Raw genomic sequence first — 27,326 nt, 5'->3', positions numbered from 1 at the left:
TTTTTTTTTTGCAACTTGCACATGCATGTGATGTCCCCAGTGCAGAAGGCAAGCTTGGAATATGGACACTCTTACATTCAGCAGATTGAAATATTACATTATATTGATTTTGTCAGGAAAAAAGATGATCTGAAGTTGTGGCTTTACTATACTCAGTAATTCTATCTCACCCACATCCCTTTGATCAGCATGTGGTACATAATGGCCCAGTTTCACAAACGGGTCTAAGCTTAAACCAGTAGTAGGCCTTAGCTCTAATAAAAAACACTGGAAGCACCGCAAACAATTGAAAAGCTATAAAATTAAGAGAATATGAAAATATACCTATATATATATATATATATATATATATATATATATATATATATATATATATACCTATATATATATATATACCTATATATATATATATATATATACCTATATATATATATATATATATATATATATATATATATATATATATATATAACATTAAATCTTTGTAATAAATTAACGATACAATCCCTTCTGGAGCTCATCTTTGTTACAACCTGAGGTAACTAGTTCTTGAATCAGCTTTTCCTGACAATCTTCCCAAGGCTGTGGTCATCCCTGTTGCATGTGCATCTATCCGACCACACTTTTTCCTTCCAGTCAACTTTCTATGAATATATTTAGATACAGCACTCTGTAAACAGCCAGCCATTTCAACAAAGCCTTCTGTGGCTTCCCCTCCTTGTGGAGGATGTTGATGATTGTCTTCTGGACAACTGTGAAGTCAGTAGTTTTTCCCGTAATTGTGGTTGCATGCTCTAAACTAGCCCAAGAGGTACCCTGTATTTATACTCAAAATTAATCTAACTAATCAAGCTCAAAATTGTATATTCTTAGAACAAAAAATTCTTGACATATTTCAGTTTGTGTGCAATGAATCTAGAATAAAAGAAAGTTTGCTTTTTTAATTACATTTTAATTATTGGATAATTTAAAAATAACTCTGATTTTTTTTTTGTGACAAATATTATGCCTGTATACCTTAGGAGGCTGGTTAACGAGCGACGTTACCAGGTGCTGTCCTTTGTGGTGGTGCTGAATTGGTTGATATCAATCGCTCGAGAATGGATTAGTCTCTCTATGCAGCGGCGGCTTTCGTGAGTTATGTGAGATAGTGGTGTTATTTATAAAATAAGTTTTAATTATAAATAAAGACACAAAACTCTTTGTTGTTAGAACGCAACAAACATGTGTTTAAGTTTTACTTTCGCTTTGTAACATACATCACGTCCGTTAAGAGAAACAAAAAATTATATATATATATATATTAGGGGTGTAATGGTTCACAAAATTCACGGTTCGGTTCGATACGATTCACTGGTGTCATGGTACGGTTCGGTACGGTACGTTTTAGATACAGCAAAAAGAAAAAAATTGGCAGATAAATTTCCTTGATTTTTAAAAAATGTTTCATTTATTAAAACTAACAAAGTAAGTTTTTTGTTTGTTTTTTACATTGAACAATGATGGAGCTATTCTTTACCCATCTTCTATGGTGTTTTCTTAGCAGCATACTGTATAAAACAAAAACAGCTCCTTATAAAAAAAAATGAAAATGTTATAATGTTGTAGTAGTTATGAACAAATACAAAGATGTAACTTTTTATATGGAACTCTATAACTCTTTATATTGAGTGTGTTTTTCCTCAATTGGTTCTCTATAGGGCTTATGTTTTTTGGAACAAAGCAGGAATTACGGTCTGGCTGAAATGGGCTCGTGAAGGAATATTGTAACGAGGCTCAATTACATTAAGCATGTTCTTAAAACCTCGCGCTCGCTCACTCAGTACGCGCTGAAGGCTCGTTGCAAAATGGCTAAAGGGTCTTCACACAGGACGTGGTATGCGCGGCGCGGGACCCTGGGCTCAGCGTTGCCCTTCAGATGCAACGCGAGTTGCGCTGTACTATGCCAAGAGCAAAGTAGGTGGAGTTTTCAAAACTGCCCGTGCATACGTTCTAATTATAACAGTTCCTCTATGTAATAACGTGCAGGCCTGTTAATTGTATCGTACTGGTCAGGAAATTCCGACACAGTACAGTACTAGTCCATTTTGATTACCGTGCTTGTTTGGATGCCCCGATCGATTGGTAAAGTGCACCCAAACACCAGACCTGTTGGTTATTGGAGGATGTCCTATTTCTGGTCTGTTAAACGCATTGGCCATTTTGCAACGAGCCTTCAGCACTACTGACTCTGAGTGAGCAAGCGCCGGACTGAGTAGCCTAAGTTGGTGTTTTTTTCTTCTTTGGGAGTGTCAGGGGCGTTGCCTGTTACGTCGTTTGGGTTATTGGGCTACCTTGTTGAACGCATATCATTATATTTCACAATTTTTTATTTATTTTCCAAATATAATTAATTACTCCAACGAACCGTTCGGTACATAATGCGTACCGCGTACCGAACCGAAAGCCTCGTACCGAACGGTTCAATACGAATACGCGTATCGTTACACCCCTAATATATATATATATATATATATATATATATATATGAAATAAAATCTATTCCACCAAACCAAATAAAATACTAAAAAAAAAATGTACATGGGACACTGCTATTAATAACAGCTTTTAACAAATAAAAGAAAAAAAAAAGAAATATGATCCATACAACATGCTGGACCAATAAAACGTACAGAGAAAGCAGGATTATTCAGATTATTTCAAACGTTCTCAGAAATGTTGTGATGCAGGATTTCCTTGCATAATGAATTTGTCTTGCATTGTCTGTGCTTGTTTTTTGTGTGTATGTCTTTCTTTACCTGTTCCAGACTGAGAATGTTTCAAAGAAGTTCAGATTCTGCACCAAGGCTGCAACAGAGGCCCCAAGAAGAGTTCACAGGATTACTCTAAGACTTACTCTAAAACGCGTAGGTATTTACCTTGAGAAAATATGGTGTTCATACTGACAAAACTTTTTTTTTTTATTGAGGGAGAACTATTATTTTGTGTCTTTTCTTTAATAGGTGGGACGTCTATCGAGAAGCTACTTGTCCCATTGTCAATGAATGAAAATGATTTTCATGGTTTGCTTACGAGGACATTTCCTGTCCTAAGAGCTCAGGAGATAGACCTGTGCAAAGTGAACGAGTACAGGAGGATAATACCCCTCCAAATTGCACCAATAACACCAGCCTCAATTAAGGCCAATACAGGTGCATTGCTTTTAGTCATATACATTCACTCTAAGGTGAGCAGGGTGACGTTTTTCATAATAACAAAAATGTAAATGTAGTTAGATTTTTCGACTTTTATTGTTATTACTTGCTTGCAGGCAACAATTCAACAGGAACCCTCTGAAACAGTGAGTATTTTCTTTCTTTCTTTTTTTGATGGTACTCATAGTTATAATGTCATCTACTGAAAGTAAAACAAGTTTTGTGTTATTTCTTTCTTTTTTTCGTTTTTTTCTTGGGCTGTCTTTAATTTTGTTCAAGGTTCCCTCTGACATGCCTTCTACTGAAATGAACACTGCTGAAAATGTAAGTGAAAATTAAAATTGAATATATCTTGAAAAAATATTGAACAAAATATATAAAGTTTTTTAAGAATCATCCTCTTTCATCTTAAACTTGCTAAAAGATTTATGTTTATTCACCATGTTTCGGGTCTTAATATTTTTAACACTGCTTATTTATGTTTGATGACATTATTATAATGAAACCTTACATTAGTGTCACATAACCTCCCATATATCTTTAATATTCCATTAAATCAACTAACATAAAGTCCTTCCCAAAACTCATGATAGTGGTTGAGCCAAAGTTGCTCTGTATGGTTAAGTGGGCTGTTCAAACAAACCGTTGTTTATTCAGGCTATATCTGTCTCTGTTTATTAAGCTTTAATATCAGAAATATTTCAACATTGACAAAAAACAACAACAAAATAATACAGTTAGTTGTACTGTAATGTTATCAATTTGTCTTTTATTGCATCTTCTTATTTTCAGGCAACAACACAACAGGAGCCCTCTGCAAGATTCTGTAAGATTGGTTTAACAAGTAATGAATGTGCTTAATTTGTTTTGCTTTCTAAGGTTCTGTATTATGTCTTTATCTGAAAGATTTGTATTAATTTGTTAGATCGTATACAATGAGGCACACCAAGTATTGATTTTGATTGTATTGATTTTTCCATTTTACTACAAGAATGATGTTTAATTGCTCTCATTCATTAATGTCAATCCGTTTTTACAGGCTTTGGCTGGATGGCGTGCATTACGGAGGGAGCAAGATTTTCAATTAATTCTTAGATTTGTTTTATTGTATGGACTCATATTTTATATTGATAGTACTCAGTAGAACTGTCACCGTCTTTATCCATTGTCTTCTATGACTCTTCCTTGAATTTTTTCAGTTATATTTTGTCTCTTTCTTTTTAATCAATGTATATAAAGCTAATGCTTTTGCTTTGTTTCATGCTGAACATTGCACATATTTTATAATAAGATGATAATAGTGAACCTTTTGGTTTTTGCATTAGATAGACAGCCATTATCAACAATAACAGAAAAATGCCCTTTTTTCTCTCCTGTGGTAGCCTCTCCAAACATACTTGGAAAACTTGTGCAGTTCTGGGTGGGCTGGAATGTGCTTCCCAAAGAGTTAGATGTTGAAGTGGTGGACAGCCACTTCCCAAAGTCTTCCACCTGCTTCTACCTCCTTACACTCCCAGGACATTACAAAGAATATAGTGTCTTTGAAAGAGAAGTCCATGCTGCTATTTGAGTGTTGATACTGGTTTATTTCCATCATGCAGACACAGTCAAAGTGACAAACATGGCATCTCCTTTTATACAGGATACTGTAGACCAGGAAGCTGCATAAATTAGTAGGGATTATTTATTCATTTTTGCAATATTCACATGCAGTACCATTTTAAATGGTAGAGTTCTATAAAACATCGATGCAGAGATCCAGAGCACATTAGTAAGGCCCACTGCATGCAGACTGATAATTAAAGCAAGTGTGCATTTGCTCTTACTCTCTTTCTGAGACTTTTTTTCCTGGGCACAAATCTGTCAAAGAGGTGTTTCACTATAGGTCAGTGGTGTAGAAATCAGTTTAATAATTTGATAAATGACATTCATTGGATAACATCTTGCTGCAAAGTAATCCAATAATTAGAATTTTCTTCATCGCATTTTCTGAAAATGAATCAGATTCTGTATTGAATGTAAGGATGCCAGATGTAGGGGTAGTACAAGATATATGCCATAACCAGCACCACAGCTGTTAAATAAACTCAAATTATTCACTATTTATTTGGGCGTCTTTATTTCTTACTAATACAAAAGCAACAGTTATTAATTTTTTTTACTTTTGGATTTCACAATTCTTCTGCTTGACCATCTCCTCTTCATCTGTCAGTGCTGGTGCAGGTTCTTCTTGCTGTCGTCTAAGCACAAGTCAGTTGTTAATTTCATTACTCTTACTTAAGAAATGTAGGCCTAACAGATTGGATTAGAGAATATTTCATTGTGTCAAAAGTGTTAGACTATTTAGATAAAGAAAATAGACACTGAATGATATTTAATGTAAAAACTACTAAGAGTCTAATGAAGTTCAGCTGTTCTGAAACCAAAAACTCAAGAGTTTCCAATCTCAGAGTAAGTCAAATCAGAGTTTGAGTTTAAACTCAGAGTTGGTTGAATCTCCTTATTGAAATGGGTTAAAACATGCATGTAATGCTTGCTTATTAGATTAATCTTGTTATTTTATTTGTTTTTGTGGAATTTGTTTAGAATCACTGAAAGGGGAAGACAGATCTGGGGCCTGTACCATAATGCTGGCTGAACAAACTCTGGGTTACAGGATTAGTTTTGAGTTGGCAAAACCAAACCTGTTCAATCCAACTTTGTTGGTACCATGAAGCTGATCATCAACTTTCTCTGTCAACTCAGGCTTGATCCTGAATTAATGGACCACATACACATAAAAGAGTGACATCAGTAATGAACAGCCAATCACATGACTTGAAACTGTGATTCATTTCTCGTGAGAGAGTCAGTGCGATTCAATACCGAAGATAAAAAGATTGAGCAATATAAAGAATTTAAACACATGAACCATGTTTAACCATGAAGTTAAATTCAAAAAGTCAAAGTCTGCTTTATTGTCAGTAAAGCAGCATATAAAGCACATTCATACAGAGAATTGAAATTGTGTTACTATCAGACCCTTGGTGCATACAGTATTGGAGAAAACTCAACTGAAACTTAACTGGCTAGCCAGCTAAACCAGCTTCATAGTACAGGCCCCTGGTCACCTCATTTACCTTCTCAAAATACTGACATTGAAAAAAATCAAGCATGAGGTCTTTGTAAGACAAACTGGTAAATTTAGCTCAAAGGGAATTAATAATTATATTTATCATTATTAATAAATATGTATTAACTTAGTCATTTATAATACATGTATTTTAATCAATTGTAAGGACTATTGTGTTGAATGAAATGGACCACATGCCCTGGAAGACGCAGGCAGCATTTCAATCCCAGATGTAGAGTTACCACAAAATCTCACTGCAGAGGAATTGGCAGGTTTTACAAACTGCGGGTTGAAGTAGGACACGACTCGAAGATGAAGGTAAGTTCCCCGAAGTGTGGATTTTATAAAGGAAAGGGTGGTGAAAAGGCGTTGCTGTGAGGTGACTTTGTGCTCGGTGCTCGGCTTCCTTGTTACTGTGCGTTCACACCGCCAGCGTCGAGAGCGTCAAAGTGGCCGGAAGTCATTAATTTTCAATGTGAGCCGGCGTCGAGCAGCGGCGAGGAGCGGCGCGGCGCGACTTGGCCGTTGAGAGCGTCGAGGAGAGTTGAAATCAGGGCAACTTTATGGTAATGATCTATGACGCGGTTGGGCAGCAACCAATCAGAACGTAGAAGTCCACCGCTTGAGAGGATTCCAGAGAACGCAGTCCTGTAAACTTTGGTTCCGACCACATTAGTTCCCAAGCAAAATGGAGGAGAGATTGATCATTGCTGTTGCGGGTTTCCCAATAATCTACGACGTGTCCCTGTTTGCGTACAGGGACATAAATTAAAAAAATGATGCGTGGACCAAGGTGTCTGAGATTGTTGGTGTTCCTGGTGAGTTGATGATGTGCATTATATATTTTCTGAAAAACAAAAAAAAAGCGGGAATTCCATGCTAACTTTAGCGCCAGAGCTTGCAAAACAGTGTTACTGCTGCAGAATATTTCTGACATGTCGACACATATTGATTAAACGAAAAATAGGTGTTGTAGAGAGCTGCTGCATATTTTAAAATGAAAGCAGTCACTTCTGCCTATTTTTTATTTATTTATTTATTTTCTACAAGGAAAAACAAGTGTTCTATAACTGGTCTCCCCTTTGGTATTGTCAACAAATTGCTTAGCTGGAAAAAATAATGATAAATGTCATTAGACTTAAATATATATACAGTCAGTGTCACATACAGCTGTGCCATTTCAGACATAGCATCCAAAGGAATTATTCTGAATTGTGGGTAATGAGGTGTTTATATTGAATGTGTTTTCTACGGTCTTCTCACTAGCGGATGAGTGTAGAAAAAGGTGGAAGTCTCTTAGAGACACCTATAGAAGAGAGAGAAGGAAGGAGTCAGAGAGGAAGAGGAGTGGAGCAGGGGCGAGCAGTGTCCGGCCATGGCGCTACAGTGGGGTTATGGGTTTCCTCAACCCCTTCCTAGAAGACAGAATAACTGCCAGTAATATGGTAGGGGGGGTTGGGGAAGCCCTGACCCCAGAGGAGAGAGAAGATGCCATGGCCGGGCACAGTCAGTCAGCACAGACAACATACACACACAGTCAGCAGTGTGAGGCAAACCAGCTGAGTGAGAGCCCGAGCCAGTTCAGCGTTGAGGTTCAGGAAGGACCATCAAGCCCGAGCCAGTCCAGTGTTCAGGGACAGACAGGGCACTCAAACAGGAGAAAGAGAGCACACAGCAGCACAGAGTTTGAGGAGAGGATGCTAACAGCTTTGGAGTCTGTGAGTAGGAGAGCTAGCACTCCTCAGGAGGACAGTGACAGTTTATTTTTTAAAAGCCTCCTGGAGGACTTCAGGACCCTGTCATTGAGGACCAGGCAGGATTTAAAGTTCCAAATTCATAAGCTGGTTTATGATGCAAAATGTCTGGAGGCTGGACTCACTGAACACTGGGGAGAGAGTAGCGGGGGGCAGCTGACAAGACTGTGAGGGGTGTTAGTAAGCTTATTTCCCTCGCAGTCTTGTCAGCTGCACCTTGTGCTTTCTCCCTCATACACAGTAAGCCTTCTATGAAACGTTTTGTTCCATTAGTGTTAGAAAATGTTTAGTATAAAAATATTTGCTCCAACAGTGTTCAAAAATGTTCAGTATAAAAGTATTTGCTATAACAATGTTCTAAACTGTTCTGCATATAAGTATTTGCTCCAAAAATAAAAAATGCAGAAACTTGAATGGATACTGCTGAAGTTTTTTTTTAAAGAATATTTTATTATTTTTAATAAAAATAATATGAACTAAAATGTGCTTTTTACGTTCTGTCTTTTTATTAAAAAATATATTTAGTTGCCACTTTGTATGAAAGAGTTTCAAGTGGTACCTAAACACATTTTCTAAATACATTTTCAGCACATTTTAGTTCATATTCATGGTGTCTCACAAATAGCATAGTTAAGTACACTTGGATGTCCTTAAGAACTACTAAAGACGAATTTGTAGTATATTAAGTACAAAATTAGTGCATGAAAGTAGAGCACTTTAAGTACATTATGGAAGTGTAATTTTTTTCACCAGGGGAGAGCGGGTGTTGTCATATTATATTTATGGAAATCATGCTTTTTTTTTGACTAATTTGTGGCTCTTAAAAGAGCCGTTAAAAGCAAAGGCTTATGCCACAGGTTGCCAGGGGACAGCTCCCTCTGTGGAGAAATAGGTCATCAATTTCTCCCGGACACGGATAGCCTCCCGTGTGGGGTTGTTGCTGCCCACTCGGGTGACCTCCTGTAGACCAGCAGCTTCTCCGTCTCCAGCTGATGGTATGGACGTACTGGTGCTGTTTGTGGACCTTCTCAGGAAGTTGTGCAGGACACAGGTAGCCTTCTGTTACGACCCGGCTCAAAGTCACAACATAAAGAGGGCACTTAGACAAAAATAGGTTTCAATACAATTATAAATTTATTTCAAATTAATCAAATAATGTCTAGGGTCAAAGTATTAAAGAATAACAAATGAATCAAATCAAATAGCTGTTAGAAATTGGGTTTGTGGAGTTGTGGAAAACAAATGTGAACACAAAATATCAACCCACTCTTCAAACAAACAAACCAAAAAATGAGAGAGAGTGATCACAGCTCCATGAGCCTCTTAAATAGGGTGCCACAGGTGCCAATAATTAACACTGGAATCCCGCCCATCCAGGAGGAACCTGCAACCTTAACCAAAATAAGAGAAAAATAGGCAGGGCTGTAACACCTCAATCAACAAAATGTTAAATAACCTAAAGTATTTAACACAATAAATTTAACAAATAATAAAATAAACAAATATGTCAAAACATTTACAAAAAAAAACAGGAGTATAGAATGTCATACACGAGACAGTGCATCGGCTAAAACATTCTCCTTTCCTTTGATGTGATGAATTTGTAAAGGAAAAGACTGCAAAAAAAGACTCCATCTCATCAACCGCTGGTTAGAGTTGCAACTTCGCTGCAAAAAAAACTAGTGGGTTATGATCAGTCAACACTTCAATTGGGTTGCCACTACTCAAATAAACCTCAAAATGTTGAACTGCTAAAATCATTGCCAAGGCTTCCTTCTCAATTACAGAATAATTTCTTTGGTGGGAATTAAACTTTTTAGAAAAGAAGCAGACTGGGTGTTCAATACCTTGATCATCGTCCTGCAAAAGAACTGCCCCTGCCCCATTTTCACTTGCATCTACTGCCAGTTTGAAAGCATTTTTAAAATTTGGCGCTGCCAAGATAGGGGCATTAACCAACAGGGCCTTGGCATTATCAAATGCCTGCTGGCAACTGTCTGTCCACACAAAATCAATTTTTGGACTTAACAAGTCTGTAAGAGAACTCACTACACTAGCGAAATTGGGACAAAAGGCACGATAATAGCCGGTCATTCCCAAAAATCTCCTTAGATCTTTACGAGACTGAGGAACAGGGAAATGATCTATAGCTTCAACTTTAGCCCGAATAGTTCGAACTTGACCTTGCCCCACAATTTTGCCCAGATAGGTAATGGTTGCTTTGGCAAACTCACATTTAGCGAGGTTAACAGTCAGATTAGCAGCCAACAAATGGTCTAAGAGCGCTTTAAGCTGAGCTACATGACTACTCCAGTCAGGGCTGTATACCACAATATCGTCCAAATAGGCTTCACAATTGTCTAACCCAGATATTACTTGGTTAACTAACCTTTGAAAGGTAGATGCAGCATTTTGCATTCCAAAAGCCATAACCTGATATTCCCATAGTCCATCTGGAGTCACAAATGCTGACATCTCTTTGGCTCTGTCAGAAAGGGGAACCTGCCAGTAACCTTTTAAAAGATCTAACTTGGTTACATACCTGGCAGAACCCACCCGGTCAATGCAGTCATCCAATCGGGGCAATGGATAAGAATCTACTTTGGTTAGAGCATTAACCTTACGAAAATCTGTACAGAACCTCATAGACCCATCAGACTTTGGCACCAAAATACATGGAGAACTCCAGGCACTTTGGCTTGGTACAGCAATTCCATGTTCAACCATATAAGCCACCTCCTTACTCAACAGTGCACGCTTTTCAGGACCCACCCTGTAGGGATGTTGCTTCACAGGGGCAGCACCTGAAACATCAATATCATGCACTACCAGATTAGTTTGGTTAGGCACATCTGGAAACAGTGGTTCATAAGAGCTAATCAGCTCTACAAGAACAGACCTTTCAACTTGAGGCAAATAAGATAGATAAGCCTCAAGATCAAACAGGATTTCAGAATTATTTAACCGAGGTGTAGGAACCATCACTTCACTGATTCCTTCTGAAACTACTGGAGTACAAGGTAACACCACCATCTTCTTGGTTAAATCAAAACTCCCTTCTCTAGTAAAATACTCTTTCAGCATATTAATATGACAGAGACGACTTTTCTTTCGTCTGCCTGGAGTAGAAATGACATAGTCAAGATCACCAACCTTGCGTTCAACTGTGTAAGGCCCTGAAAAACGGGCCTGCAACGCAGAACCACGGACAGGAAGCAAAGCCAAAACTCGATCCCCTACTGAAAAAGATCGCTTTTTAGCCCGCTTATCATACCAGGCCTTCATCTTTTTCTGCGAGCTAGCGAGATTAGAATTGGCAATTTCACAGGCTTTACTAAGCCGATATCGAAAATGGCTAACATAGTCCAGTAAGTTGGAAGAATCTGTTACCTCAGCCAGCCACTGTTCCTTCAACAATTTCAAAGGACCACGGACATTATGTCCGAAGACCAATTGAGCAGGACTAAACCCCAAAGACTCTTGCACAGCTTCTCTGGCCGCAAAAAGCATGAGATGTACTCCTTCATCCCAGTCCCGCTGAAACTCAAGACAGTAGGTTTTTAACATTGTTTTCAAGGTTTGATGAAACCTCTCGAGAGCCCCTTGGGACTCTGGATGGTAGGCACTAGAATGACAATGTGAAATTCCTAACTGATCCAACACCTGCCTAAAAATCCCAGACATAAAATTGGATCCTTGGTCAGACTGAACAGTCTTAGGAAGCCCAAACATTGAAAAAAACTTTAGCAAGGCCTGCACTACCACGGGAGCTGTTATTTTCCTTAAAGGAATAGCCTCTGGAAAGCGAGTAGAAGCGCACATAACAGTTAGTAAGTATTGGTTGCCATGTTTGGTTTTAGGCAAAGGACCAACACAGTCTACTAAAACTCTACCAAATGGCTCCTCAAAAGCCGGAATAGGATGCAAAGGAGCAACAGGTATAGTCTGATTAGGTTTACCAGCTACCTGACAAATATGACAGGTCCTGCAATATGCTACAACATCTTGTTTTAGACCAGGCCAATAGAAATTTTGCAATATACTATTATAAGTCTTATTCACACCAAGATGTCCTGCCATGCTACAGTCATGTGCTAGCTTGAGTATGTCTTTACGGAAAACTTGAGGTACCACAATCTGAAAGACATTTCCCCACTCATCCTGTCTAGATAATGATTGTGGGCGCCATTTTCGGATTAGGACCCCATCCTTTTGGAAATAACCACATGACAATTCATTTACTTCTTGTTCAGTGCTCACTTCCTCAAACAGAGAAGATAAAGAAGAATCCTTACTCTGCTCTAAAATGAGCTGATCTCTGGTAATTGCAGTCTCTTTAGGAGGAATCTCCTGGGATTTTTCTAGCTCTGCCTTACCTGACACTATTAAAGATTTAACAGGCACAACTTCATCTCTCTTCTTTTCATCAAACACCCTTAAAAAGGTATCAGCTAGATCGAAATTAAAATCTGCTCTTTTTTTTTATCGGTAGACTTAAAAGTCTGTTTAGACATAGCACGAGTCACAGCACATACTGGAAAAACATCAGGAAAAGATTGAGACAGATCAGAGTTCTCACTTGACATAGGGACCTCAATAACTTGAGCATTAGGTGTGACCTTGACACCAGCCAAATCATTACCTAAAATAAATGAAACCCCTTCAATTGGCAAACAAGATCGTACACCCACCACTACCTGACCAGACACTAATGGTGATTTTATCTCAATGCTATGTAGAGGAACAACAGCAGAACCCATTTCAACTCCCCTTACCAACACTTGAGCTCCTGTAGCAGTCTGGTTAGAGAGAGGCAAAATTCCCTCAAGTAATAAAGACTGTGAGGCTCCTGTATCTCTAAGAATACTCACTGGAACACCACTTTCTTGCCCTGGTAGAGACACAACTCCTGTGGTAAGAAAAGGAGCATAATCTGTTAAACAGTCACTAGTACCCAAGTCTCCAAACTTCAAAGACTGAACCCCAAAACATTCAGCACTTTTTTGTACAGGAAAATGGCTTGCAGCAGCCAATCCAACTGGCTTGGTAGATTTTGCTTTCTTACCAAGAACAAAACATTCTGATATCTTATGCCCTGGCTTCTTGCAATAAAAGCAGATGATGTTTGCCTTAGAAGAAACCGCACTAAGCTTGCTAGAGGAAGTTGAAAAAGAGTCAGGTCCGGCCAAAACAGCTTTACTATGATCCTGATAATTTCTTCTTGGGTTATGGTTTCCATATAACCCTTTATGGGTTAAAGCGAACTCATCAGCCATAACAGCGGCATCAAACAATTTGGAAATCTTTTGTTCATTTAAATATGTAGCCAGAACTGCTGGGACACAATTTTTAAACTCCTCTAAGAGAATCAAGTCACTAAGCTGGTCTTTAGTTTCCACTTGCCTAGAAGCACACCACCTAACAAACATGTTCTCCTTTTCCCGCGCATATTCCACAAACGTCTGCCTATCACTTTTGATGTAATTTCGAAAACGTTGCCGATATGCTTCAGGTACTAGCTCGTAAGCATGAAGAATAGAAGTTTTAACTGTATCATACACAGCACTCTGTTCTAAACTAAGTGATGAATAAACCTCTTGAGCCCTACCTGTAAGCACACATTGTAAAAGCAACGTCCAAACATCCTTTGGCCACTTCAATGAAGTAGCGACTCTCTCGAAGTGGGAGAAATACTTCTCTACCTCTTTTTCAGAGAATGGGGGAACCATTTTAATATGCTTACCAATATCAAAAGCTTGCCCTACACTTTGAGAAGACTCTGAAGGTACTACAAAAGGTGAAACAGGGGGCTGACCCTCAGGTGTCCTACCTGCCAACTCTAACTCCATTTTTTTAAGGACAAAGGCACGCTCACGCTCCCTTTCCTGGCCCTCCAATTTCCTCAACTCAAGTTCTCTGTGCAACTCCTTTTCTTTCAAAGCTATTCTATCATGTTCTAAGCGACACTTCACTGCCTCCAATTCTAACTCCTTTTCTCGTAACACCATCTCTTTTAGCTTTACTTCACTGTCAACGTTACTTGGAACATGTAACTTTGCAACTAGAACTCCTTCTTCCTCTAAAGTGCCCCTCAAGTTCTTTAAGATAGACTCCTTAAGTTTTTTATCACTTTTAGTGAGCTCTATATTATAATGAGCAGCAACCAACAAAAGCTGCTCTTTAGTGCACTTCTCAAGTGCTTCCTCTGAAGGTTCTTTTAGAAATTCTTCCACATTGGAAGCCATTGCTAAAAACCTCTAAGTTTTCAAACAAGTAGCCACTTTAAGAGTTCACACGAATCAGAACAATATCCTTTAACTATACTCCACCAAAAAAAAATTTACCCTATACACAACTCCATTTCCACAAAGTTACTTAATGGTAATTTAATCTACACCAACAAATCGGATTAACAAATCAGAATCAGTCCCCTTATCTTCTCTATGGAGAACAAATACAAAGGTTTAACAAAACCCTCTCCGCAAGTAGCATGCTAACAATATAATACTCTTACAAAAAGAGATTAATTCATAAGTCACGCAATCACTCCTGAACTGCTGACAATATTCAACGAGGTAGCTACCACGAAACTGCATGTTAATTAGTATATTGACTCCCTACGTTTGTTATTGGTGTAAAATTACTTACCAATTTGAAGAAAGTGGGGATGAAAAAAAATGCTCTCTCAAAAGCAAACAAACAAAATAAATTTCACAAGTTCCCAACACTAGCCATTGATTCAAAGTACCACACCAATTGGCATGGATACTAGAGAACCACTCCGGTAAAACACTACACAAACAAAAAAAAACGAACCTCTCTAATCTTCAAAGGCTTACCAGGCTCGGGGCCACTTTAAACGCTGAACTTCATGTCACCTGGTAAAAACCAGGCCCTGAATAGCGCACCCCCAACAGAGATTAAATCTCCACCCGGGATACCTTCAAAAATAACAAACTAACAAAACAAACTAACAAAACAAACAGTGCTCCGTTGGAAGGATTGACTAGCAACCCAGCTGGACCACTCTACCTAACCGGAGTCCTCTATTAATCCAATAACTATGAACCTTTTCCATGCTCCACTCTCAAAAAACTTGAAAAACAAGTCACAAAACCCCAACTTCAAACAAGAATTTGATCCCGGACGAGCCCCCAATTTATGTTACGACCCGGCTCAAAGTCACAACATAAAGAGGGCACTTAGACAAAAATAGGTTTCAATACAATTATAAATTTATTTCAAATTAATCAAATAATGTCTAGGGTCAAAGTATTAAAGAATAACAAATGAATCAAATCAAATAGCTGTTAGAAATTGGGTTTGTGGAGTTGTGGAAAACAAATGTGAACACAAAATATCAACCCACTCTTCAAACAAACAAACCAAAAATGAGAGAGAGTGATCACAGCTCCATGAGCCTCTTAAATAGGGTGCCACAGGTGCCAATAATTAACACTGGAATCCCGCCCATCCAGGAGGAACCTGCAACCTTAACCAAAATAAGAGAAAAATAGGCAGGGCTGTAACACTTCACACAGGCATCCACGTTGGCAGGGCTGATCTCAATGACTCCTCTGTACATACGCCACTGAGCTGTGAGAATACCAAAGGTGTTCTCAACAATCAGCCTTGCCCGTGACAGCCTGTAATTGAATATTCTTTGCCTGCTGGAGAGATTGTGTCCTGGGAAAGGCCGCATGAGGTCTCGGCGGAGTGGAAAGGCTTCATCAGCCACAAACACGTGTGGCTGGGGTCCCAAATGCTCTGCACTTGGCAGCAGAGCATCCTGTGGCAGGCCAAGGGTCCCATCTCGTAGTGCCTGGCCGAAAGTGGAGTTAGCCAGCGCACCGCCATCACTTGTCCTCCCGTAGCTGCCCACATCGACTACCCGGAAGCAGTACTGGGCATCTACCACTGCCAGGAGCACAACTGAGTAAGTCCCCTTGTAGTTGAAGAACAGGGACCCTGAGTTGTCAGGGGCCTTGATCACAACATGTTTTCCATCGATGGACCCAAGACAGTTGGGGAAGTTCCACCGATGGAGGAAGTCAGTGGCGATGCTTCGCCAGTCCTCAGTGGTGGGGACTGGCATGACCTCCTGCACCAAGGCATCCCATATTGCCCTGGCGACCTCTCCAACAATCCCTGCTACGGTGCTCACTCCCACACGATAGCTGAAAGCTATGGTGCGGTAGGAGTCTCCAGTGGCCAAGAATCTGCAAAAACATCAACTAATTACTTAGGCAAAATGAACAAACAAAAAAATTGGGGTGAACAGAAGAACATTTACTGAAGTACTGTAGCCTACTTGTGTACAAATTTGAGGTACTTGTTTCCTTCCTTGTTTCCTTTCCTTGAGCAATTTTTTTATGCCCTTTCTCTATTCTACTTCTACTCAACTGCATTTTCAGAGGGAAATATTGTACTTTTAACTTAACTTACTTTTTTCCACCACAACAAACTTCCTCAACCAACTCCAACAGTAAAATCATGCTTTTACAATAATTAATTAGTAATAATAATACAATGATATTATGTATAATAGTATCATAGTCCCAGTTCACTTTTAAACCTTTAAAATAATTTTCCTGATTATACTTACATTAAGTAATGTTTATACCTGATTATACTTAAATAACATTTTCAATGCAGGACTTGTATTGTATATACTTGTATATATTTTTACAGTGTGGTATTAGTGCTTTATACATTAAGTAAAGGATCTTAATACCTCGTCCACAACTGCAAAAAATACAGCATTAGACTAGATTACAAACTGATAAATATCCATGTAACAAACTATGAAACGAATTTCCAACCCATAAATTACAAAACAAAGGGTAAACTCATAAAGAAAAAAATAAATCATGAACTCACCGTAGACAAATTGCGAGGCGCTCAGCCGGCTCAATTGCGCGCCGATAACTGGTGTCCTGCCTCGCAATTCGCGGCCCCACTTTTGACAGCAGGTTGTCAAACTGGTCCCTATCCAGCCTGAAATATCGCTGGAACCTGCCGTCGTCCAGCCGCAGCTCCTGCACCAGCCGGTGATATTCTCCAAGCTGCTGACGGGCTTGGAGAATGTCATGCACCCACACCGATCTCCGACGTCTTCTCCGCAGGCAGAGCAATCCCACGCCAAACGCAACAACTTGATCCTCCATCGTGATGTGAATTTAATAAGGCGCACAACACTATTTATAGGCAACATTTTCCCGCTAGAACGCTTGATTTTCAGCGGGAATGCAATTCATTTGCTCAAAATAACACCGATTTGACCAACTGCATTAAAGCTACACTTCAACCAGGAGAGTTTGAAATGTAGGTTGCACACAGATTAATGGTAAAGTTAAATAAAGACCAAGGCCAGTAAATGTCTCCTATAATGTTGAAATAAGACTACCATGAACACAAAAGCCACACCACACAAATGGCTTTTAATTGGTTTATTTCGTTAGCAAACATAACTACAATAAAGGTATTTCCGCCGATCAATTTCTTACTTTTACATTTAAAATATTTAATGAGGTTAACTTATAAGGTTACCCACCTTGTGGTCAGTCATATAAGATCAACAAGCTTGTTTGCTTTGCGGCCCCTTTAAATACAAGATAATCATTCGAACTACGTCAGAGCGTCAGAGCGCTCACGAATCTTTCTACAGCGTTGTTGGCAGCGCGTCCAGAGCGATTTTTGACGCTCTCGACGGCGGCGGTGTGAACGCACAGTTAGGGGGTGCACTGGTGCAGTGTGGGTCTGTGCTCTCCCGTGAGCGTTGGGGCTGGTGGTCACACGCTGCTCTCTGCAGGCACAACGAAAAAAAGGGTTAGCCAAGTCTTGAGGTGAGTCATCTCTCACCTCTGTCCCGAATAACTATAGGCCTAGTATTCCTATAAGATTACTAGAATATTTTGTCCCAAAATACTATAAGATTCCTATAGTACTTTTTCGTAAGGGTATGTCCCCCACCGAATCGGCTTCATTAATCTACCACTTACAATTTGCAAAGATTTAAAATTATAAAATTACTGCAAACCTTTAATCTATCAATATTTATGTTCTACTATGCATTTTCCTTGTTAGATGAATAACAGAAATTCATAAAATAATATATATATATATATATATATATATATATATATATATAGGAAGACACACAGTAATAAGATTTATTCAAATGTTGATTTTGACATTAGTGAACATCACCATATACTTGATTTGGAAAAATAAATAAAATTATAAAATGAGCATTTCTAAAGACAGTTCATCTTTTACATAGAATTTCACAAAAATATTAACAACTTGTTTTTCAACATCTTCAGTGAAAGTGCACACACATCTGTGAATGTCCTATTACAGACGTACAAAAAAAAGATGTGCAATCTAGCAAGTGCACACATGAACTATAAACAGTATTAAAATGGAAGTGGTGCCATAAGATCTCCGTTATTAATCAGACACCACCATCTATTGTGTGTGTATTTGTGTATGAGAAGTTTGTATTTGTTTTCTTTTTGTGTGAGAAGAAGCATTAACATAGAATGGAAGCATTAGTCAAAATATGTGTATAATCTAGCAAATGCACACAAGAACAAAAAAGAACTCTGCTCATCAGATGGTCTTTTGAACTGGCTGCTGTGGAAATGGGCACTGCACGCCCTGTAGGGCCGATGCAGCTGATCCAAAGGTATGCCATGAAGGGATGCATTCCTTAGATTTTGGACCCACCTGGCACACCTGCAGTGTATATATATGAAACGTGATGAATAAATGTTTTCAAGTGTCAAAATTATTTTGAACAAGAAAATAGCACTGCACTTTATGCAGAAATGCAGAGACTAAGCTATCTGCATATTTGTCTGGCAATTGGTAACACCATTAATGTCCATGCACGTGTGACTGGAGATAATATAATATGAACATTTTGAAAAATTGCATTGATCTCAGACCTATTGCCTCTTTACTCTAGTTGTCATTTTCCACAGTACATTTGATGCTACTGCTCAAATACACCTTTGCAATTGCTGATAGACCGTGACTGTCAGACACATCATTTAAGATCATAGCATTAACTTCTGTTACAAAATAAATGCGATCTAATAATACGTCAATCATTAGTTTATAAGGCAAACTTGACAGAGATGCACTAGCCTAACATTCATGCAGATTTACCAACGCTTACAATGCTGTCATTCACGTTCAACATTCAAGTTAAATCACGACATCATTAAAGATTTCCACTTAAATCAGTTATTACCTTTGTGCATCCTTTGTAAATCGATTAAATGGCAAATCGCTTCTGGTGGACTGGTACATTTTTGCAATTTATTGCAGAACACTGCTTGCGTTTTGACCACTTGCTCATCTGCTTCACAGTTTGGTTGTGTAACGATTTCAGCAGCTTTCAGTCCATAATGACGGCCGCGCCTCCGCAGCGCCATCTACAGACTGTTACCCATAAAACAACAGAGTTTCGCCTCTTGGGCTTCTATACTCTATGCCTCTGTGTTCACTTGCGGGGTTTAAGTGACCAGCGCTTGATGGGGCGCAGGTGTGGCCGCTCAGCCAGTGATGAGTTGGTGCAAGTGGGCAACGCTGATGAGAGCTCAGGACATGTGTCCAAAAAAAAATAAATAAATAAAAAAATTATTAATATATATACACACACACACACACATATACGCACACTACAATATAATATAAATCAATACAATATAACATTTCTGTAATTAATATAGCCTACAAGTCTACAGTTTTTTTAATATAAGATTTTTTATGTTTTTAAAGAAGTCTCTTCTGCTAACCAATCCTATATTTATTTGATCCAAAGTACAGCAAAAGCAATTGTGACATTTTTTACTATTCAAAATAACGGTTTTCTATATGAATACATTGTAAAACGTAATTTATTTCTGTGATCAAAGCTGAATTTACAGCATCATTACTCCAGTCTTCAGTGTCACATCCTTCAGAAATCAGTCTAATATGATGATCAATATTTAAAACAGATGACTACATTTTTCAGTGTTTGATGAATAGAAGGATCCAAAAATCAGCATTTATGTGAAACAAAAAGCTTTCGCAACATTATACCCTATACCATTCAAAAGCTTAGAGTCTATTTTTTTGTCTTTTTTTTAAATTGTAGATATGAATACTTTTATTTAGAAAAGATTCTTTAAATTGAACAAAAGTGATGATAAAGACATCATTTTACAAGGACATTCATCATATATAATGTGTGCACCATAACATTTTGTTATATATTCAAAAATGAGTACAGTAAAACTGTACTGAACAGTGAATTAGTTAAAAAATGAAAAGCATTTTCTGTAGCACCTAGTTCTGAGTGTAAAACTGTGCAAGTAAAGGCTGCAAGCTTGTCATGTGTTGAGGAATAATTCTATTAAGAACTTTATTTAAAATATTTCTGTGTTTGGTTCAATAACACTAGTCAATTGGTATAATTAACTGAATACATTGAAGAATGCTGCATTAATTTTATTAAAGAGTTCCAGCATTCTGGTAATGTTATTGCTCTCTCGATGACATTGCATGTCCAAACATTATTATTTACAGCGGTGCTTTTCATGCTTTAAGTTGTTCAGTCAAAAGATCTGTGTACATTGTTAAAAAGGAGACAAATTGGAGTTCCCAAGAGTTTTCTCCATATATTTTTTCTGAAACAACCAGTACTTGATCATTGTGATTTACATTATGTCTGTCTTTCATTTAACTTAAAACGGTCACCCACTTATGTTTACTTCACTATATTACAATCAAATTTATCTAATCTTGACCAACTATATATTGTTGGAACATCATCAAAAATCTATTGTCCAGGATAGAGATTCTCCTTCATTTTATCCCCTTCTTCTAGCAGCAGCGAGACTCCATTTGAAGAGCTCATAAAACCACTTGCTTGGACTCCATGTGTAGAAATGATGTGTTGGTCATTTTTGAACAGGCCTGCAGTAACATCTCTCTCTGGACTCCCAAAGGCCTTGGAGAAGACCCTGAAAGCATACGCTCCCCTCACAAGTGCTGTAAAGATTCCTGTAACAGACAGTGGTTAAATTCAAGAGCATTATAGAAAACCCCACAGATACATTCAAACTTGATGAATGGATTCACCGGTGTTTGGATCATAGGCATCTCCAGTATTAAGGAAGACATTTTCATAAATCAGGGTGTGTAGACCTTTATGAAAGGGTCCAACGCATTGAGGTCCAAAAGAGCTCAACAGAGAGGCGGAGCATAAACACGAACATAAAAGGAATTAAATTGATAGAATACAAATGAGCCCACATTAACATTAGGAAGATTAACTTAGTTAAAAGGTTTTGGGTTAGAAAAAAATAAAGTTATCTATATCTTCATTTTGCAGAAGTGCATTCCAGTATTGAAATGTAATACTCAAATGTATAGTTTTCACGATTTTAACCAGCATTAGAATATAATAAAAAGGTCTTTACCCTCACATTTGATAAGTTTAAAGCATTCATGCTGAATAGAAGTTACTAGACCGAGTGTAACTTGCACTGTACAAACTGCAATATTGTGGCGCTATGCATAGTTAAATTCAACATTGTAAATATTTGTCATCAAGTTAAACGGGTCAGGATTTGTTTATTAAAGTTGTAAAAGCCTTAATTTTTAAAGTGGGTTTAAAAAATAATTTGTTACCTTGATTCTGCTTCATCAGTTTATCCATTTTGCTTAAGTTCTTCTTCTTGTTCTAAAATAAGAAACACATTTAGTGCATATGTGGACAGTGAATGTAAGCTGAAGAAATATGGATTCACATTCTTAACCTATGTCAAATAGTGATATGCAATTGAATTTATTTTATAACCATTCAGCAGAGCAATATGGGGTTATAAATAGATTTAGAACTACACAAATTATTACGGTTCATTTTAAACTGACACGGTCACATACAGGATCCTGTTATGTTACCCATGTTCTTTGTTTTTAGTTGTTTCACTTCATTCTCCATAGATTCCATCCTTTGGTACAGGATTGTCATATTCTCTAGTACTTCAAAGAGACTTATGTTTGGTGAAAGTACTACAACATTTTTGTACATATATATTGTCCCCATCTACAGGGTGTTACAGTAACACTGAAGCAGGGTTAAAGTTAATGAGATAATTAAGTGATTAATGAAGTGCTGATTGAGCATTAGTGATGAACACCTGCTGTTAACAAGCACAGAAACACCAAAACTACAGCTGAATGCCAGCCACAACCTTTAATGTAACTACAATAAAATAATTTAATTAAGACACAGAGATATTTTAATATTTATATTACATATCTCCTCGTTGACAGATTATCTGGATCAGAACGGGAGAAACTTGAATTAATCTGTGACTGTTTTGGCATTTAAAATAAAATTGATTATATTGTGTGTGATAATGCAGCGTAGGCGTTGATAAGAAAAGGGCCTTCATGGTTTGTTTCCTTAACATAAATGAGGCTGATGGCACTGAAGGTTTGGAAGAACTACAAGAAGCACACATTGCTGATATTGAGAAATGCTTTGCTCATTCACTGGATCTGGTGATTAGACGTTTGCCGTTTTGAAGTGTGTGCTAGTGTGATCTGAGTTCACGGTGTGTGTAGAAGTGTGCTTTCGGATGACTAGTGCTGGTGAATACTCCGGTGGGTAACCTCAGCCCTGTAAGTTAGTGTATTTTGTTTCTTGTTTTTTTTTTTTTTTTTTTTTTTTTTATGGTTCGTATAAACTGATTTTGTTTAATGTTTTATTTATTTCTGGTGTAAATTTTGTTTCAATTGATTTAGTATTTTAATATTTTCTTTCATGTGAATTTGTTACAAGTTTGTTTTTGTGTATTTGTTTTGGAGCGCGTTGCTGCTAGAGAATGCACCCCATGACCAGACCATTTTAAATGCCTTTTCTATTATAAAATTCAGTGTTTCAATAAACTTTTTGTATTTTTGATATCCACGTTCCCTGCCTACCTTAATTTATGAGAATCGGACCTGTGTGATCTAATAACAAACTTTGGGGTTAGTTTTATCTCCCAGGTGACCCGGGTAGTGTTTTCGACAAACTCAAATGTGTGTTTCACCTGTACTGCTCCCTCCGCCACATTATGTTTACAAGAAATTTTAGAAGAAGAAGATTTGACCATTCAGATGGTCAAAATTCACTTGAATCCAATAAAGCTGAACTTTGATTTATTGACTTTATATTTTGGTAGAAACTAAAAGGGAATAAGATTAATACAATGGCATACAGATTCAGTTTCCATTACCAAATTAAATAGTTAAAGCTCTCTGCAGCCAAAGTTTAATTTTGTGCTACAAAATCTCTGAGTTTAAAATATTCATAAGTTCTCTCCAGTCCTCTACTTTGGAGATCAAGATCAGTTTTGGTCTTTTGGCAGCTCTGCAGTTCATTCAGATCAATTCACAATTCACTTTTATTTTGCTCTAGCGATGTGACGTCATAAAGCTGCGCGCGCTCCCGCGTCTGTGAGTCAGCTGAAGAAAGGTGTGTGATTTTAATTATTTAGTGTTTAAATCAGATAATTTTATACAAAACTTAGACATGAATTGTGACTGACTGTATTACTGTAATGCTTTATTAAGTGTCATTAATGAAGGGTATTTTGTGCTTGTAAAGCGAAAGCGTAACAGAAAAGTTGTGAATCTCTGAATCGGTTCATCATCGAGTAGTGATGGAGAAACTGAGCTTTTTGAAGATCCGAGTCAATTGAATCAAATGATTCGTAAAATGAATCAGTGATTTGAATCAGTGCACGCTCAAAACAACAAAAATAAACACTGAAAATTTTAATAAACCAACTGATATTTTTTACATTGTAATCTGTTAAATATAATTCACAAATAAGTAAACACCAAATATAATCTTATTATAAATATGAATAATGTCAGAAAGCCTATTTCAGGAACTAGGAACTAAAGTTCAATAGTAAGGTTTACTACAAATATTCTATTTTGTGTCCCTTTATTTGCTAGTTTTTTTTTCCTCATCGGGTCCAGTAACTCTGACTCTGACTGACTCCCTCACTAGTGCGCTGTTCAGACTACTGAACTAGGGATCAGATTGAGACACACCCGGAGATTTAGATTGAGTTTATTCTTCTTTCTGTTCATTGTTCTCATCCTAAAAAGGACAGTGTTCAAACACACACAGAAACACTCCAGCTGAAGATACTGAGACACACAATACCTAGCCGGCATTTCAACGTTAAAACAACATCAGGTACCATGGTTGAATCAACTTTGAATTACCTTTTGATTTTGCAAATTGGATCAACGTTGAAATCACGACGTGGATTCACCATGAAATCGCGGCGCTGTTTCACCATCTTACCTTCATGACGGGTGAATTATGGTCGTTCTGCAGACCTTGGATGAAAGCTGAATGAGGTGTTGATTTTGAAAAGTTAATCAACGTTGATAACACAACGTTGTTTCACCATCGTACCTTGCACTGGTATAAATACACAATTGTACGTTCAATTAGATCGTAGTTTGTATTTAGTTCAACACGGTACATGCAAGGCTAAAAATCTAATGACTGGCAGCAATGGCTTTACAATCAACTTCAATAAACTACTAGGGATGTGCAACAGTGATCGAGTACTTGTGTACTCGACCGCGACAGCGATGATCGATCACGTAAACGATGATTGAAATTATTATTATTTTTTTTATTGGTTATGGCAGCACGTTGGGCGGTTCCTTGATCTCTGATTGGTTAGCGTCCCACTTGATGCCTCAAAAGACGTTAGAAGACAGATAATCATGGCCTCAAAGTCAGGTAAGTGATGGCTGGTTTCCCTTTGAGAAGAACGATGAAAATACAGTTCAGGGTAAGCTGTGCAGCGCCAAGCTGTCACACACATCTACAACAAATACAATGCGCTATCATCTAAAATGTGTACATAAAATATTTGGCGATAACAGAGCGGCAACTCAGACGAGCACTGAATCACTTGCAGTAAGACCTAAATGCAACGCAGGCAGAACCGAGAAGACGAAAGCTGTTCGCTGAAATGGTGGTGAAAGATTTGCTGCCCATTAGTTTCAGGGACAGAGAAGGTTTACTTGTGAAGTGGTGTCTGGCTGTTCCTGCAACATCTGTTCCAGAGGAGCGAATTTATTCCGCTAAATGTGAACAGGCTGCGCACGCGGCTCTCATCTGAGCACGTAGACCACCTTATCTTTTTGAATAGACATTTGAATGTTTGACCGGTCGTGGTAAATATAATATCAATTTTTTAAATAATATTATTATTTTAGTTTTGAGCTTTAGCCATAGTTAAAATATCTAGGCTATTGGTCTCTGTTTTATACCTTATAATAGTTGTTTGGTTAAACTTGATGAACTTTTTTCTTTATCTTTTAAAAACTACGGTTCACCGCTGGATCAAATATGCTGCTTAAGTTATACTGGAAGACAATGTTTTGTAAAAAAAAAATGCAGTTGAATAAAGTAGCAAAAAAAGAAAAAGTATCTTTGTGTGTTAATTTTTAAATCACAGACAAATAATGAAATGGTCTTTATCAAATAAAAATGCACTGGATATATTTGTAGCCTATTAAACATATTCGTAGAGATGACGAAAATTATTTGTTTGTAATAGTTTTTATCTTAAATATATTTTAAATCTTATTAAATTATTTAGCAATAATCAGTGATTTCCATGCTGTTAAATAATATTTAAATAATATTTTGGTTGATCAGAAAGTGCAAATTTCATACAAAATATTAATTAAATATTAGAATACTACATAAGAAATAACGATAGTGACACTAATGTGAATTTATTGTACTTTCGTGTTTGTAAAGCGCAATCCGAGTATATTTATTTTTTCCAGATAAAAGTTGCAAGAGCTAGTCTATATCTGATTAATTAACATGAACAATTATGCTGAAATCGCTGCATATCAGCGATTCGTTTCATGCTCATATAAGCAATGCACGATAATGATATTGCTCTTAAATGTTTTATTTTTCTATTATTATTGTTATTATTTTATTACTGATGTTATAATAATGCAGCCGAGCTTTTTTCCCGTCATATTTCTGGGCATAATTAAATTCATATGTCTTCGAAAACGCGCAGGTGGTTTATGGAAAATAAAACTTAACTTAAAAATACAGCTTTATTACAACTATTACACTTAATAACGTAGATGAAAATATAGCACAAATCTGCCATACATTTACAATGAGAACTTTATAGGAATCTACAGTAAAATCTGTCCTTGCCCATCTTTCAGCGCGCTGTCATGAAAACGCATCTCTCTCTCTCTCTCTCTCTCTCTGTCTAACGCATAACTTAGCATCCTATTGTGCTGATACAAGTTGTAATGTTACGTCTGATATGCATCTCAGTTATCTGATTTATGGATGTGTCATAGAATTAGCTTCCGTTTATTGGTATACTCTTCACCTCAGGCAGATATTTTGTGCTCCTTTATTAATAACATTGCTTCATCATAATCATAATCTAACCTGTCCTAATCATGTGTTCATGTTTTCATAGACAGATTTTCATGTCAGATTTTTATTTATTTATTTTTTCATTTTCATAACAATCTTCAGATGTTTTCATTATATACATTATGGCCATGCCCCGCCCCCCGCATTAAGCCCCACCCCCGATTAATTGATTAATCGTTTTTGAAACCTATCGATGATTGAAATGAGAAATTTCCCAAAATGTCCATCCCTATAAACTACCACATGCTCAAAATTGTATAACAGCAGTTTTATTTTGGAAACATCCTGTATAAAACAGATGAAAATAATCCCAAACTTTATTATGCAGAGTATGCATGGATGTATTGTTAAAAACATGTAGTAGAAAAATCCAAATACAATAATATTTAAGGGTTTTTTGTAAAATAATTTGGCATATAAATGCATATTTTTTTGCAGCACTTGCAAGACAAACCCTTGTACCTTTAGGACTGAAACCAGTGGATCTTTTATTTGGGTGGAAAACTACAGTTTCTGTCAAAAACATGTTTTAGTAATGTGTCTCACTACAAGAGATGTGTACATTTGTGCAGTGAAAATGTGTTGCACAGTACGAGCAGGGAACCTTCTGGAGCATCAGTGAATGTTTGAATCTTTTTAAATAGTTGTGTTTGAGTCCCTCAAATGTCCTCAGTCTGAAAAGATGCATCTCAAAATCATAAAGTCACTGCTGGAAAGGGTTCAAATATGCAAAGATGCTGGAAAACTGAAGAATC

General features: G+C 37.4%; 1 protein-coding gene, 1 long non-coding RNA gene and 1 pseudogene across 2 annotated transcripts; all 3 read right to left on the bottom strand.

Moving 5' to 3' along the window:
* Positions 1-8,609: 8,609 nt before the first annotated feature.
* LOC113079454 (uncharacterized) lies at positions 8,610-16,370 on the bottom strand. The gene is made up of 2 exons (XM_026251724.1): positions 15,593-16,370; positions 8,610-9,117 (listed from the first exon to the last, which is right to left on the bottom strand). The coding sequence occupies exons 1-2, from the start codon at positions 16,153-16,155 to the stop codon at positions 8,907-8,909; spliced, it is 774 nt and encodes a 257-aa protein (XP_026107509.1). The 5' UTR covers positions 16,156-16,370; the 3' UTR covers positions 8,610-8,906.
* On the bottom strand, positions 9,172-15,584 carry LOC113079458 (uncharacterized). The gene is made up of 2 exons (XR_003281711.1): positions 14,709-15,584; positions 9,172-9,451 (listed from the first exon to the last, which is right to left on the bottom strand). It is a non-coding gene; the product is annotated as an uncharacterized LOC113079458 (long non-coding RNA).
* A 3,202-nt stretch (positions 16,371-19,572) lies between the features above and the next one.
* LOC113079447 (uncharacterized) lies at positions 19,573-26,295 on the bottom strand (annotated as a pseudogene).
* Between the last annotated feature and the right edge of the window lie 1,031 nt (positions 26,296-27,326).

The sequence above is a fragment of the Carassius auratus genome, unplaced genomic scaffold (assembly GCF_003368295.1).
Source record: "Carassius auratus strain Wakin unplaced genomic scaffold, ASM336829v1 scaf_tig00028060, whole genome shotgun sequence".
In the NCBI taxonomy this organism is placed as follows: domain Eukaryota; kingdom Metazoa; phylum Chordata; class Actinopteri; order Cypriniformes; family Cyprinidae; genus Carassius; species Carassius auratus.
This window is presented reverse-complemented; position numbering and strand designations above follow the sequence as displayed.

Excerpts from the sequence above, each read along its gene's own strand:
- LOC113079454 (XM_026251724.1), bottom strand. The coding sequence starts at position 16,155 with ATGCCAGTCCCCACCACTGAGGACTGGCGAAGCATCGCCACTGACTTC. Across the intron at positions 9,118-15,592 it reads AACGTGGATGCCTGTGTGAA|GGCTACCTGTGTCCTGCACA; the intron begins GTGTTACAGCCC and ends GTCGTAACAGAA.